Source organism: Saccostrea cucullata, unplaced genomic scaffold (genome assembly GCF_032062105.1).
Source record: "Saccostrea cucullata isolate Sc308-1 unplaced genomic scaffold, CSIRO_AGI_Scuc_v1 ctg1143, whole genome shotgun sequence".
NCBI classification, from domain to species: Eukaryota; Metazoa; Mollusca; class Bivalvia; order Ostreida; family Ostreidae; genus Saccostrea; species Saccostrea cuccullata.
Genome location: NW_026931334.1, coordinates 355,933 through 371,096, shown reverse-complemented (window position 1 = coordinate 371,096; position 15,164 = coordinate 355,933). Strand labels below are relative to the sequence as shown.

The 15,164-nt window shown below is 36.2% G+C and overlaps 1 protein-coding gene across 1 annotated transcript; it reads left to right on the top strand.

Annotated features, from left to right (window-relative positions):
* The first annotated feature begins 11,495 nt into the window (after positions 1 to 11,495).
* LOC134232264 (E3 ubiquitin-protein ligase MIB1-like) lies at positions 11,496 to 14,247 on the top strand. The gene is made up of 4 exons (XM_062714226.1): positions 11,496 to 11,927; positions 12,521 to 12,622; positions 12,814 to 13,020; positions 13,835 to 14,247. The coding sequence occupies exons 1-4, from the start codon at positions 11,564 to 11,566 to the stop codon at positions 14,080 to 14,082; spliced, it is 921 nt and encodes a 306-aa protein (XP_062570210.1). The 5' UTR covers positions 11,496 to 11,563; the 3' UTR covers positions 14,083 to 14,247.
* Positions 14,248 to 15,164: the final 917 nt, after the last annotated feature.

Below are 15,164 nucleotides of genomic sequence, written 5' to 3'. Positions count from 1 at the left end.
AATTATTTATAAAGTGAATACTTTAAAGCAAGTATATGTGACTCGATCTCTCGAATTTCAAGAGACCGAAAGAAAAGTTCCAGAGATATAAAGTTATGAGGCGAAATTTTGGTATTTACTGCCAAAAAATAATATCACCTATTCGAAAAGTTGATATCACCAATTCGAATAAGTGATATCACCTATTCAGATTTTGAATGGGTGATATCACATATTTGAATAGGTGATATCACTTATTCAAATAAGTGATATCACCCATTCGAATAAGTGATATTCGATTGAAACGCCAGGTGATATCACTTATTCGAAAAGGTGATAACACTTATTTGAATAAGTGATATCACCTATTCGAACAGGTGAAATCACCTTATCATTTTGAATAGGTTATAATCACTTATTTGAAAATCTTATATCACCTATTCAAATTATTTATGAAATAACAACGGCTTCCAAGGCTTAAGGTCTTTAAAAGAAATTTTTACGTACTTTCACTTTCGTTTTATACCACGTCATTCTTGAAGACAATGGATTACAGCTTTGCATTTAGTTTTAAACACTACAAGTAGAACTTTTAGGTTGTTTTGCTCGAAAATTAAATTATTTCACTAATCTATCATGTATACTAAGCAAAATGAAAAAATCTTGAAAAACGCATGATAATATCTAAATGTTCCATAGAGAAAAAATGCCTACTTAACATTATAAAGAGTGAAAGGCATGCCATTATGTTGTACCCCAACTGGGTAACATTTACAAAATTCATATAACTTAACAGGGATCCATAACATAGGTGATTTTAAAAAATTGTACTAAAATACAGGTGAAAACTGGGCAGTCCGAATTTTCTTGGAAATCTATTTATTCTAGCGAGAATTCATTATTTATTGTTGTAAGAAATGTAAATATTGGTGATTCCACAACAGATCGTGTAGAGTTACAATTGGTGTGTAACGATCCCTCCTCCATTTTTCTTGAATCTCATTTTTTTTATCTTGGTATTTTTCTAAAGCACTTTTATGCATACTTTAAATTCATTCATCAATTCTTGTATGGAATGTTGAAATGTCCAGCGAGAGTTATGTCTTAAATGTTGGTTGACAACTGCTTAAGTGTAGTGAAGATCTATGTTATTTTTCTTGTGTTTCGATCTGTTGAATGTCAGACATCATCTTGCTATTTAATTACACGCTTTTTGTTGGCTTAATTGTACATACGTAATTATAAAGCTGCGCTATAATTTAGGATTATCTTAAAGTTACCTTATTTCTTGTGTGATCGATGTTTTATGGTCTTCGAGTACACATGTTTTACTGAAACTTCTGCCGCCGCCATACTTTGTTTACTTCTGTATTTCCCGTGATGCTTCACGGTGATCTATTTTTACTGGAGTTATTTCGGCGGAAGATTTGATTGTAAATTCTTTTAAATTAAACAGTAAATGAGCTTTTAAAAGTGTAACTTTATGTTTTATGAATTTATTTAATTTATTTACGTATTGTAATAATTTCACATACGATGTACGAGAGTGAGATTTCGTTACGGGACGATGATTACATTTGATTCGCTGATTATTATTTACGGGATGGAATTATTAGTTATGATTGGTTATGAATTATTGCGGGTTTTGTTAATTCTATAAATACTCAGATGCTGAATATCGTTTGCTCTCTCGTTTTCCTGGAGAAAGGTCACCAGTTTTGTCCAGAGTAATTTAAGGTGTGTACTAGTTCAGTATCTGAGTGACTGAAGTACATAATGTGTAATGTTAGGTTAGGCTAAATTCATATTACTAGTAATTGTACTAGTTTTATTTATAATTACTAGTTGTGAACTAGTTATTTTATTTTCTTTAGCCCAGTTTAGGAGTTAGGAAATATTTCTGCTGCGTGCTAGTAGTTGAACTAGTAGCGGGAATATTTATTGGTAAATTAATTATAAGTCATTTATTGAGAGCCTTTTCGTTTTATTTTGGTCGGGGGAATTTATACTTAAATCATAAATTACTGGAAATAGTGCCAGTTGCCCAGTTATATCAGTAGTTGTACTGATTTTGTCTTTTGTCCCAAGGGTTGAGACTTGTGATTTTCAAACACTGTTATTTATTTTCGCTGTTCATGTATTACTGAATAAAATTATAAAACTTTACATCGGAGTTTTTGTTCTCAACACAAGGCAGGCGTTCCGAAGCGTTACAATTTTGGCATCCACGGCGGGATCCGTTTAAGTTTACGGGTCCTTTGATCGAATGATCCGTTTAAGTTTACGGGTCCTGTGATCGAATCATAACAACGCTTTGTCTGTGTTTGAGAAACAAAAAAATTTTATTAAGCAAACATCAAATAAAAATAAATCACAATGGCAGGTCGTAAAAGTCGACGGAGGCGTCGTGGTCTTCAAGAATCCAGATCTCCCTCACGAGTTTCAGGCTCCTCCGTAGATACTGTAAGAGAAAATGAAAGCGAATGTGAATTTCCGTGTGAAGGAGCTGACATGCACAGAACTAAGCCATTTGTTCATTCAAATAAAGAAGCCTCTCAGTTAGCAAATTTACATGACTCAGATACAAGTTTAATGCTTGTGAGTTCTCAGGCAGACGTTGTGAGAGACGGAGAATCTACACCTTTTATTCGAAACTCAGATACAGTTTCTGTAACTGTGAGTTCTACTACAGAGCAGCCACAGACAGCACACAGTGTAGTTACGCCTAAAATGAGCCATCTTCACACCTGTGGTCCCACAACTCAGATGCCTTTTGTACCTGTTTGCTCAAAATTTGCTGAGAATTTATGTACAGGTTTTCCTAGAGAGCCGACAGCTGTCCCTAGTATGTATATACCTGCAGTCTCCAGTACAGGTACTCACATGAGCCCCTCCATTACACAGACAGCAAGTCCAGTATCTGGGTTACCTGTGAACTCTCATACACACAGCACTTCTTTGAGTTCATGTACAGGTACAAATTATCTCACCACCTTACCTGTAAACTCTTATGCAGTTCCTTGTATTGTGAGTTTTCAAGGTCCTGTTTATTGTCATCAAAACCAGAGTGCCCATATGTTTACCTCATTCCCCACAATTACAACATCAGCTCACAACATTTGCGCAAGAACTCATTTACCTCTAAGTTTGTGTACAGGTTCTGTGCCTGTTGGTCTAAGTACAGGTTCTGTACCTGTGAGTTTGTGTACAGGTTCTGTACCTGTGATGCAGAATCGGACCCTCTCTGCTCCCATGAGAAGTGCAAGAGCCTTATCCAGTACGAGTAACGAGCAAACTGCACTTATCCAGCTCACGGAGATGGTAGAGCATTTACAAGAGAAAATTAAACAGCTCTCTGAACAAGACCACCAAAGGACCAACCCTGACAACAGACAATCAGATACATGTAGTGCATCTCATGAGTGTTTGAGTAGCGACAGAGAAACATCGCAAGAGTCTGACTTTGTGTACCGGAAAAAGGCCAAGCATCACAATGTAAAGATTCCTCCATACACAGGGAAAGAAGACTGGTCTGTCTGGTTTTGTCGTTTTGAGGAAGTGGCAGACAGATACCACTGGACAACAGATGACAAAGTGGACCAATTACTGCCCAGACTACATGAAGATGCAGCTGACTTTGTGTATGGCCAATTATCGAAAGAGTCGAGAAGCAGTTATAAGAGACTTACAAAGGAACTGACCAATCGTTTCCGTGCCATCGAGACTAGTCGAACATATCTGTCGAAATTTAATAACAGAGTTCAAAAGCCTGGTGAGCGAGTCGAGGACTTTGCTGCTGATCTAAAGCGCCTGTATGTCAAAGCCCACCCGGAGCGAGACTCAAAGACTAGAGAGGAAGACTTGCTCAGGAAATTTTTAGATGGTCTGGCTGATAGAGAAGCCCAGTTTCATGTGGAATACGTCAAGGACCCCTCAGATATACATGAAGCTGTACGACAGGTTATAAATTATGAAGAAGCAGGTCGGCCTTCAACTAAGAAACATATCAGAGAGGTGAAGTCGCTGTACAGTGATTCTGAATCAGAAACCACGCCTAAGACAGTCATTAAGGCCAAGTCGTTGAAAAAGAAAAGTGTCAGAAATATAAAGTACAGCCAAGGAAACAAACAAGGGTCAGGTGGCACTATCGAAACCTTGCAGAAACAAATCGATGAGATGGCAAAAGTTCTCAGCAACCTGACTAAGCAGAGTAACACTGGGACACAGCCAAGTAGGCCAATTATTGGTACACCTCAACCAGACATGTCTTCGGGTCAAACGGCTCCTCTGGACAGACAACAGAAACGTAGCTGTTTTTACTGCAAAGGTGAAGGTCATTTCATAAGGGACTGCCCAAAGAGAATTAATGACCTGCAAGTCTCAAAGACACCTTTAAACAGGCATTAGCCGTTCCTGTGGGTCAAGGACCGGCTACAGAAGAAACTGACAGACAGACAGACGAACAGTTTAGACCCACCAACAGACCGACAACCAGATAATTTTGATGAATCAGAAGATTTTTGTTTTATTTCTAAGCGAATACCAGACGCAGATGGTGTGTACATAGAGGGAAATGTAAATGGTTTAGATGTCCACATTACAACAGATACTGGTGCATCCAATACTATACTTTCATACAAAGTGTATGAACAACTGAAAGAGGTGAACAGACCCAGACTTCAAGGAAAGTCGCATTTACGAGGAGCTGACGGAAGTACCATTCATGTTTATGGGAAAGGAGTGTTCGAATTGCAACTTGGTTCCTTGGCCCTCAAGAAAGATCTTTTGGTAGCTGATATCCAAGATGAAGTGTTACTTGGAGTGGACATCCTGCAGAATAGTGATATTGGTCAAGCAGATATTCTCCTAAGTAAAGGACTGATAAGGCTCAAAGGTCATGATATTCCATGCATACAACGTGGTGTGCATAAAGATATTACCCTCCGTTGTGTGGAGAGATGTGATATACCTGGGAATACAGAAGTAATAATACCGGCTTTTATTCAGCGTGAATGTGAGGTTGATGTTGAAGAGGACCTTATGTTTGTGCCAAGTGGAGATCTTATGGAGAAGACCTCCTTACTGTTAGACCCAGCAGTTCTTAACATCAGAGGGAAACTGAGTGTACCCCTGAGAGTTATGAACCCTTTTGATGAAGGAAAAACGCTTTATCCGACACAGTAGTGGGTACTGTTGAAGGATATGGGGGAATAGTAGATGTAATCGAACCAGTTTATAGTGACCTAAGAAGCCTTTGTCGATCTACTGAACTCTCGCCTGGAGAGGCATGTGAGGTTCCAGATCATTTACGTGAGCTTTATGATGGCTCTTCCCAGTCCTTAAATATGTCAGAAAAAGAAGCTTTTCGAAAATTCTTGCACGACCATCAGGATCCATTCTCAAAAGATGAATGGGACCTAGGACAAACCAATTTAGTTGAACATGAGATTAATACTGGTGAGAGTAAACCTGTAAAACAGCCACCTCGTAGAGTTCCAATAGCACTAGCCAATGAGGAGAGAGATGCCATTCTGAACCTTCGAGAGAGGGGCATAATACAACCTTCTACATCACCTTGGTCCTCTCCACTAGTCTTAGCTAGCAAGAAGAATGGAAAAATAAGTCTGTGTGGATTATCGAGCAGTAAATAATTTAACAATTAAGGATGCATTCCCACTACCACGAATTCAAGACTGTCTAGATTCCGTTGCAGGAGCTTCAATGTTTTCCACTCTGGATTTGACAGCAGGATATCATCAAGTCAGAGTTAAGGCTGAAGACATACCAAAAACAGCATTTGTAACAAAATGTGGTCATTTTGAGTATAAAACCATGCCTTTTGGATTGACCAATGCACCAGGTACATTCCAGAGACTTATGGAAATGGCGTTAAATGGCCTCCAGTGGGACATTTGTCTTATTTATTTGCACGATATAGTGATATTTAGCAGAAATTTTGATGAACACATGTCCAGACTTAGCCAAGTGGTTCAGAGAATAGCAAATGCAGGTTTAAAATTGAAACCTGAGAAATGTAGCCTTTTTCAAGATGAAGTTATTTTCCTTGGACATAAAGTCACTAAAGATGGAGTCTTACCAGATAAGCAGAATGTAGAGAAGATTTTGAACTGGAGCAGACCAAATAATGTTACTGAAGTATGACAATTCCTTGGAACTGCCTCTTACTACAGGAGATTTTTAAAAGGGTTTTCGGTGATAGCTAAACCTCTTACTAACTTACACAAAAGAACCATTCTTTTCGCTTGACAGACTTATGCGAAAAAGCATTTCTGCAACTAAAGAAGATTCTTACTGGGCCAGATATAATGGGATATCCTGACCCAAACCAAGGCCATTTTATTCTCGACACAGACACCTGTGATGTAGGCATTGGTGCTGTATTGAGCCAAGTACAGGAGGGACGTGAAAAAGTGTTAGCCTATGGGAGTCGAACCCTAAACCGTGCTGAAAGGAACTATTGTGTAACTGATAAAGAGCTCCTAGCTGTTCGTTACTTTGTTGAATACTTCAGACAATGTCTTTTAGGACAAAGATTTGTACTTAGGACTGATCACCAAGCATTAGTATGGCTATATAAACTGAAAGAACCTAAAGGAAAAGTGGCTCGCTGGATTGAAATATTGTCAGCCTACAATTTTGAAATTGAGTACAGGCCTGGAACACAGCATGGTAATGCTGACGGTCTATCAAGATGTCCTAACCCAGCTGACTGTAACTGCTCAGAAGGTGACAGTTTAGAAAGCCTGAAATGTGGACCTTGTATTAAATGCAGAAAGAGAACTGAGACTATAGAAACTCAGGAAAATCTTGAGGAGAGGCTGGATTCCGGAGCTGGTCCTGTTTCAGATGTGAAGTTCGTTCATGATGGCCCCGGCGAGAGTAAGTGTTACAACCCCTGTCCCCCACAGAATTTCACCCAAGAAACAACCCAAGAAGTTGCAGTCTGTTGTGACGGTACCAAGGAGGATCCTTCCAAAGCCCGCACGCAGAGCTACTGAGCACCAGTCTCCATTGGATGATATTTTACGGCCAGATCACTTCAGAGCCCGACGACCTTATTATAATAAGAGACATTAGATATTTCATTGTATATTTGAGCAGTAAGTATAAGTACGTGTATAAGTAATGTAAGTTAGGAAAATATTCATTTAATGTATGTTGTAAATTGGGTTAGGAATTGAATGATTTGTGGACTTTATGTGTAATATTTTTAAAATTGATATTTCAAGCATTAAGTCTGACGATAATGAGATTCATTTCTGTAATATTACTTGATATTTTTGCTTACCAAGAGCTTAGTGTCCATTTCTCTTTTCTGTGATCCTGTGAATGAAAATTAAGAAAGATTATACATTACTTGTTATACTTATGTCTAAATTATTAGCATTATCAGAACACTGTATTTTTATGTGCAAGTATCTATAATGAATTTGAGAGGCTGCTAATATTTTGTGTATCCATTGTTTTTGAAAGATAAATTCATTCTTTAAATGGCAGTTATTAAATATTAATTGAATTATTATCATTCATGTGCATTTTAACTTACTTACCTTATCACACTGTATACTATGCTCTGCTCATCTGTCTTCGTGAAATTATGATGAATTCCAAGTTTTGATTTAGCATTTTGTGTTTATGTATAAAGTTTCTATCATATTGATTTGTGATATGCATGAAGGTTGGCATTGTAGTTCCATATTTTGTAAAAAAAAAAAAAAAAAAAAAAAAAAAAAAAAAAAATTCTATGATTTTTTTTCATTACTAGAGATGTGAATTTTTGAGAAGTTGATACACATTTTATGAGGTAATCTTTGTGAAGTACAGCATTTATTTGGAGTAGTCTCCCTTGTGTGTATTGATTAGCTGTACTGTTCATGGAAGTTAAGTATATGTGTATCGAGTGTATAAAGTAGTAATATGTCATTAATTAATTGTTGTATGTGAATTCTATTGTTTGTATTTTGAGTCCAAAGGGACTTGGACTCTTAGAGAGGGGCAAAATGTAACGATCCCTCCTCCATTTTTCTTGAATCTCATTTTTTTTTATCTTGGTATTTTTCTAAAGCACTTTCATGCATACTTTAAATTCATTCATCAATTCTTGTATGGAATGTTGAAATGTTCAGCGAGAGTTATGTCTTAAATGTTGGTTGACAACTGCTTAAGTGTAGTGAAGATCTATGTTATTTTTCTTGTGTTTCGATCTGTTGAATGTCAGACATCATCTTGCTATTTAATTACACGCTTTTTGTTGGCTTAATTGTACATACGTAATTATAAAGCTGCGCTATAATTTAGGATTATCTTAAAGTTACCTTATTTCTTGTGTGATCGATGTTTTATGGTCTTCGAGTACACATGTTTTACTGAAACTTCTGCCGCCGCCATACTTTGTTTACTTCTGTATTTGATGCTTCACGGTGATCTACTTTTACTGGAGTTATTTCGGCGGAAGATTTGATTGTAAATTCTTTTAAATTAAATGTTAAACAGTAAATGAGCTTTTAAAAGTGTAGCTTTATGTTTTATGAATTTATTTAATTTATTTACGTATTGTAATAATTTCACATACGATGTACGAGAGTGAGATTTCGTTACGGGACGATGATTACATTTGATTGGCTGATTATTATTTACGAGATGGAATTATTAGTTATGCTTGGTTATGAATTATTGCGGGTTTTGTTAATCCTATAAATACTCAGATGCTGAATATCGTTTGCTCTCTCGTTTTCTTTGTGTCCTGGAGAAAGGTCACCAGTTTTGTCCAGAGTAATTTAAGGTGTGTACTAGTTCAGTATCTGAGTGACTGAAGTACATAATGTGTAATGTTAGGTTAGGCTAAATTCATATTACTAGTAACTGTACTAGTTTTATTTATAATTACTAGTTGTGAACTAGTTATTTTTATCTTTTTAGCCCAGTTTAGGAGTTAGGAAATATTTCTGCTGCGTGCTAGTAGTTGAACTAGTAGCGGGAATATTTATTGGTAAATTAATTATAAGTCATTTATTGAGAGCCTTTTCGTTTTATTTTGGTCGGGGGAATTTATACTTAAATCATAAATTACTGGAAATAGTGCCAGTTGCCCAGTTATATCAGTAGTTGTACTGATTTTGTCTTTTGTCCCAAGGGTTGAGACTTGTGATTTTCAAACACTGTTATTTATTTTCGCTGTTCATGTATTACTGAATAAAATTATAAAACTTTACATTGGAGTTTTTGTTCTCAACACAAGGCAGGCGTTCCGAAGCGTTACAGATGTAAAGACTTTGAAACACGTATGTTAAAACACATGTAAAATGATAAATAATTATTTATAATGATTTCAACTTAATTATTCAGTTGAAGATTGGGAAACATATTTTTGTGTCGCCTTCGGAGATGAGCAGCAATAAGGGTTTCCCTTTATTTGATTGACAGACTCTATGATCACTTATACTATGTGTGGATGTTTTTGTGCATTTATAAACTATAATGCTAGATTTTTTGCGTGAAATACTGTATATGCTAGTAGCATACAAATAACTGACTACTCTTAGATTATCTTACATCTTTAAAGAAGCTAAAAGCAGGCGGCACATGCGTTCCTTGGAACACTCTAGTTATAACATGTTAATTAAATTACTGGATAATCAATATCAAATCTACTTACTGTTACTAAAACTTTTTGAAGTTCAAATTCGTACTCAAACTCAAACTCCGTACTCCTAACTCATACTCGTACTCCAAAGTTGAGGTTATAAAAATTTATTATATTCAAGCTCCAACGTACGGAGTACAAACTCAAGATTTTTCAAGAATGCTCCAAACCAGCCTCAGAGTCAATCTCAAGTGTCGTATACATGCATCCGGTCCATCTACCAGTTCGCATGATCCGTTTGCGCATGGTCCGTTCGCCATAATTCTTGTTCACCGAATGGATTGCCCAATCGTTTTATCACTGGATTGTAGTCATTTTTTAAAAACTATTTATTTATGTTATTTAAATGATCTAAAATGTAAGTTTAACTGTTTAGTTTACAGTCGTTTGACCATTTCCGAACCACAGGCACCTGACGATTGGATGATGTAAACCCCCCCCCCCCCCCACACACACACACACACCCTCACACACAGTTTCTGAGAATTTTTATTAGACACAAAAACTTATCTGAAATACATGATTTCCTAGTCTATCATTCTTGAATCCTGATATCTGCTATCATTTTCCGCTTTTGTTAATATTTATAGATTGACCCTATACGGTATATAACAGGAACCTGACCTTTAATTGACATCATTTAGCTGATTCAACAGCCAAACATCCTGAAACATACAATTTCTTTCCATTATACCACACCAATTTATTTTTTTTTGCGTGTCGGACCCGCACGCTCGTATTTAACGTCCGACGAACAAGAAATAAATTGGTGTGGCCTTGATAATTTCAGAATTTTTTTAAAATGAGAAATTCAAAAATTAATTGAAATGAAATCCATATCATATACCCGAAACTGTACTGTTAATATCATGGTTGATTTATATTCATAATAAAAAATATGTTGCGTTATATTTAACTTTTACAGAATTCTAGCTGATGTCCGGTAGCTTTCTTTAAAAAAGCATTTTTCAGCAACATTTCAGACTACGAATGAAACTGTGAGGTGATTTTCTTCTGTGAAATAGAAAAGAAAAGGGCTAGAGTCTGTCACTTGAAAGGTGTACTAAAATTCATTTTTGCACCAACTTAAGAGATTCACGATCTTGCACATTAAAATAGTTTTAAAGTACTAGTCTCTAACACAGATGCTTGAGGACGGACCCCCCCCCAAATATAGACCCCCGGGACTTATTCTTTAATCTAAAATACCTTTTCATGATTTTGAAGGTACATGTATTTGTAACAAATGGTCTTACATGTATATATGTTCTTAATAATCAAATGCAGATGTACTGTATATTACTCTCAAAACAAAACAATAACGTTCAACGGTGACTAAGAGGTTCATTCTTAATCTAACCTTAAAGACTGGCTTTAAGGTCAAGACACACTATCTTTCGATGTAAACTTCGCCATTCGGCTACAAGTATAGTTGTATAATTGTAAATGCCGTTTTCAATTTTCCCACAATCTTATATCAACATTTGTTTATACACTTATACTACTTAATTTTATTTACAGTAATTTACTTTTATGTGTTTTAATTCTGTACTTCAATTAATCCGCTTATTGTACACTCCCTAAACGATTTTGAAGCGAATTTAAAATGACCATTCCATAGAGGCCTGGTAATTAGAAAGGGTCAAGGGAGAGTGGTAATTACATTCACGAGAATTAAATGTGAAAAAAATATTTGTGGCTTGAGGTAAGACTGCGTGGACATAGTTCACAAAATGATTTCAATTCTTCATAAGAATACATAATTAAGTTTTTCACCAGACGTTTGTATATTATATTGTCCCGTCTTTCAGGGTTTTAAAAATATCTAGAGGAAACAACCATGATCGATGTTTCATAAAGGATCAATATTTGGCTGATTCCGGAGAAATAAAATGAAAACAGAATCGACTTGTTTTAATTATGATCAGTCGTCGCAAAAGTGTCGCTTTTCAACTTCCGAATTCTGATCCACCCAAGGCACAAAAAGTAAAAGACAAGGAGGAAAAGGGGGTCAGTATATGGACAATAATTTCTACTGGTAATGCCGAGGGTTTGCGACAGTATATAAAGACTAATGGAGCAGCAAGTCTCAATAAACGATCCGGGAATTTCCGGTCGCCTCTTGGACTCGCAGTGTATCTGGAAAATCCGGAACTGGTCCAGATCATGCTGGAGTGTGATCCAAAACCGGATGTGAATATAATTGACAAAAACGGAAACACGCCCCTCCACGAGGCAGTGGAAAGGGGGTATCTACAAATAACCAAACAACTTCTGAATACAGGTACAGCGCAAAAATGTTCTTAAAATTATAAGCTATGTCCTTTGCAAAAGTTTGAATTTTTCAGTTAAAATTATCACATGACAATTCTCATTCGCAAATCTTGACTGCAAAATTAAATCTCATTTGCAAATTTTAATTGATTTTTTTTTGTTGAGGACAGCTAAAAACTTGTTGAAGAATATAATTTTTTCCCTCTTTACTTGTATACTGTACATGTTCATCTACATGTATCAACAGTATATTGCATTGAAGTGGACGGGCTTTCGCTTTCTCTAAAGACAGTGAAAAACAGTGAAATACAATGTAGTGATAAAAGAAATCTACTATACTTAGGCTTTACTCTTAACTTCCCACAAAATACTTTGAATCCACCTATATAATTCTTGATTCACAAAGGACATTTCAAACATTCATATATGTATATAATTCTTAATTCACAAAGCACATTTCAAACACTCATATCATCAAATTCAGATTGTACTGTATACAGAACAAAGGAAATTTATGCTCCCATCATGTTTCATCCTAGCACTTACATGTATTTTAATACTAGTACATGTATAAGATTTTTAAAAATACCTTTAATTTTGAAGGGATGTGCAATTTGGAATTAAAAAACCCTCATAATTACACTCCTCTGATGAGATCCGTGTACAATGACTATGAAGAAATCGCGGAAGCACTGATATCCGCAGGTAAATCTGAAAAATTAGCAAAATTTTGTTGAATTATTTGTTTTTATAAGGCCTAGCTGTTTTACATATACATTCACGTGCCTCAATGATGTTTACATTTTGAACAGTACCTTCAATGTATTATGTATGGTAAAGATATTCTTTATATGATGAAATCTATCATTACCCTAATCTGTCTGTCCATAATCTAGGTGCTAATATTGAAGCCACTGGAGCTAAGGGTCGGACCAGCCTATTTTTAGCGGTGATAGAGAGCAGTCTGAATTGTATGGAGCTCCTACTGAAGAATGGCTGTAACATGGCCGTCCGCGACAGTCACGGATTCACAATACTAAAAACCATCTTCAAAACCAACTCTATCATCAAAGCTGAGGCGATTAAGCTGCTTCAGAAATTTGGTGAGTTTTTCACAAATTATTCAATACCTGCATAGGCGTCGGAAGCAAAATGAAGGTGGGGGGGGGGGGGGGGATTAATTCTAAACCAACAAAAAAAGATAAATCCCAAATTTCAATGCCTATATTATGCATATATTGCAAAAAAGTGGGTAGGGTTAAGAAATACATACTCTAAATCCCCCCCCCCAGTTTTTTCAATCCCTCTCGGTTCGACGCCTACATGTATATGACCTGAGTTTGAAAAAAAATGAAGTTCCATGTGCAGTATACATGTACATTGCATGATCCCGACAGAGTTTATATAAAAATATACAATAAATTAATGTCAACCTAAATCAACTTAATTAATTAAAACCAATGTTCAACCTTTTTTTCAATGTTAATATTTGACATAGAAACAATGCTGACGTTCAACTCTGTCTCAACATTCATTTGCAACCAAAATTCAACTACAAATCAATTCAAGTTCGTTCAATCCATTTTCAATAGCTATCAAATTCATCTTTGAAAATCTACGTTGAAACAACGTTGATGTCTCAACCGTTGCCTCAACTCTCATATCCAACGAAAATTCAGCGCTGATTCAACGTTGTAGTGCACCATTGAGTCAACATTGTAAATCAGTGTTGAGTCAACGTTAAAGCGCAACGTTGAGTCAACATTGAAAAGCCTGTTAGGCGTGAAATGAAATTCCCCTCTCTCTGCCTCTCTCTCTCCCTCTCTCCCCCTCTCTCTCTGTGGTGTAACTGTAGAATAGATCTATAATATCTATTATATATTAATACGATAGCTTTCTGAACTTATGTACTTGTAGAGTATAATATCGATCATGACAGAGATTATTTAGAGGAGATGGTGAAGAAAAGCAAGGACCCTAATGACAAGGTTTACGCAGAGATGCTTCTGCAGAATAAATCCATTAAGGAGGCTTGTGAAAATCCCTTCGCTTCCGGTGGCTGGCACAGGCGCAACTCCCTAGCAACCAGACGCATCTCCGTGATCAGCGAGATCTCGCTGTCATTCATATATGGAAAGCAGTTATCTCTTACTGAACTGGATTAAAAGTTTTGTTAACCTTCCATATTGTGTAAATAATTGTTGAACATTCATTTGTGCCGACAAAGTGCACGAATCGGAAGTACATGTATATTATAAAAATATTTTAATGATATTTACAGTGAATGTGCACAACTAGAGGACAGAACAGAAAATGAGTGACATTGTCAATTCTAAGTGTAACTTTTGATATTAATAAAAAAAATCACTGTAGTTTTTAGCATTTCTATAATACTTTAAATGTGACATGACAATAATACAGTTGAAAATAACCATAGGCGTCGGAAAGAAATTGAAAGTGGGTGGGCTAATTGAGAGTGGGATGGGGGGCCTACACCAACAAAAAAGGTAAACCCCAATTTTAAATGCATATTTATGTCTATCTTTGCAAAAAAGTGGGGGGCTAAGCCCCCCTAGCCCCCCCCCTCCCGGTTCCGACGCCTATGATAACAGATTAAGTCCTATTTGAAAGTGTAACTAAAATTGAGGGGGGGGGGGGGGGTATTATTTAGTGTAAAGTACTAAATCTTATCAATTAATTATTTAAAAGTATATGTCATTGACCTCTGCCCCAAGATTTCTACGGAAAAAACATATCATGATTAAAAAAAAAAAGGTACTCGACCTTATAGCAATAAAATTGGGCCGGATGGGGGATGTCTAAAAAATATATGGAGATAACGAACGGTATTCAATCTCAAAGTCCATAAAACAATACAAAATAAGAGGAGAGCAAACACGGACCCCCGAAACATCAGAGGCAGGATCAGGTGCCATGGAGGAGTGAGCATCCCCTGCCGACCGGTCATACTCGCCGTGTGCTCCTTGTCATGATCAGGAAATTCATAACGGAAAAATCCGTCGTCAATTCAGTGTATAAATAATGGTATGAAAAAGAAAATTTTTACCATAGCAAAATTAAATTGTATATTTTATTAAATATTGCATTTTTTTAAAATTTGTTTGTTTTAAAAAATTTTCATTTTTATTCTAAAAACTATTTGTGTTGCATGAGAACATTCTACAGATCTGTTGAAAAACTAGAAATTATCATTTATCCATCTGACAGTTGCAAACAGTACGAACCA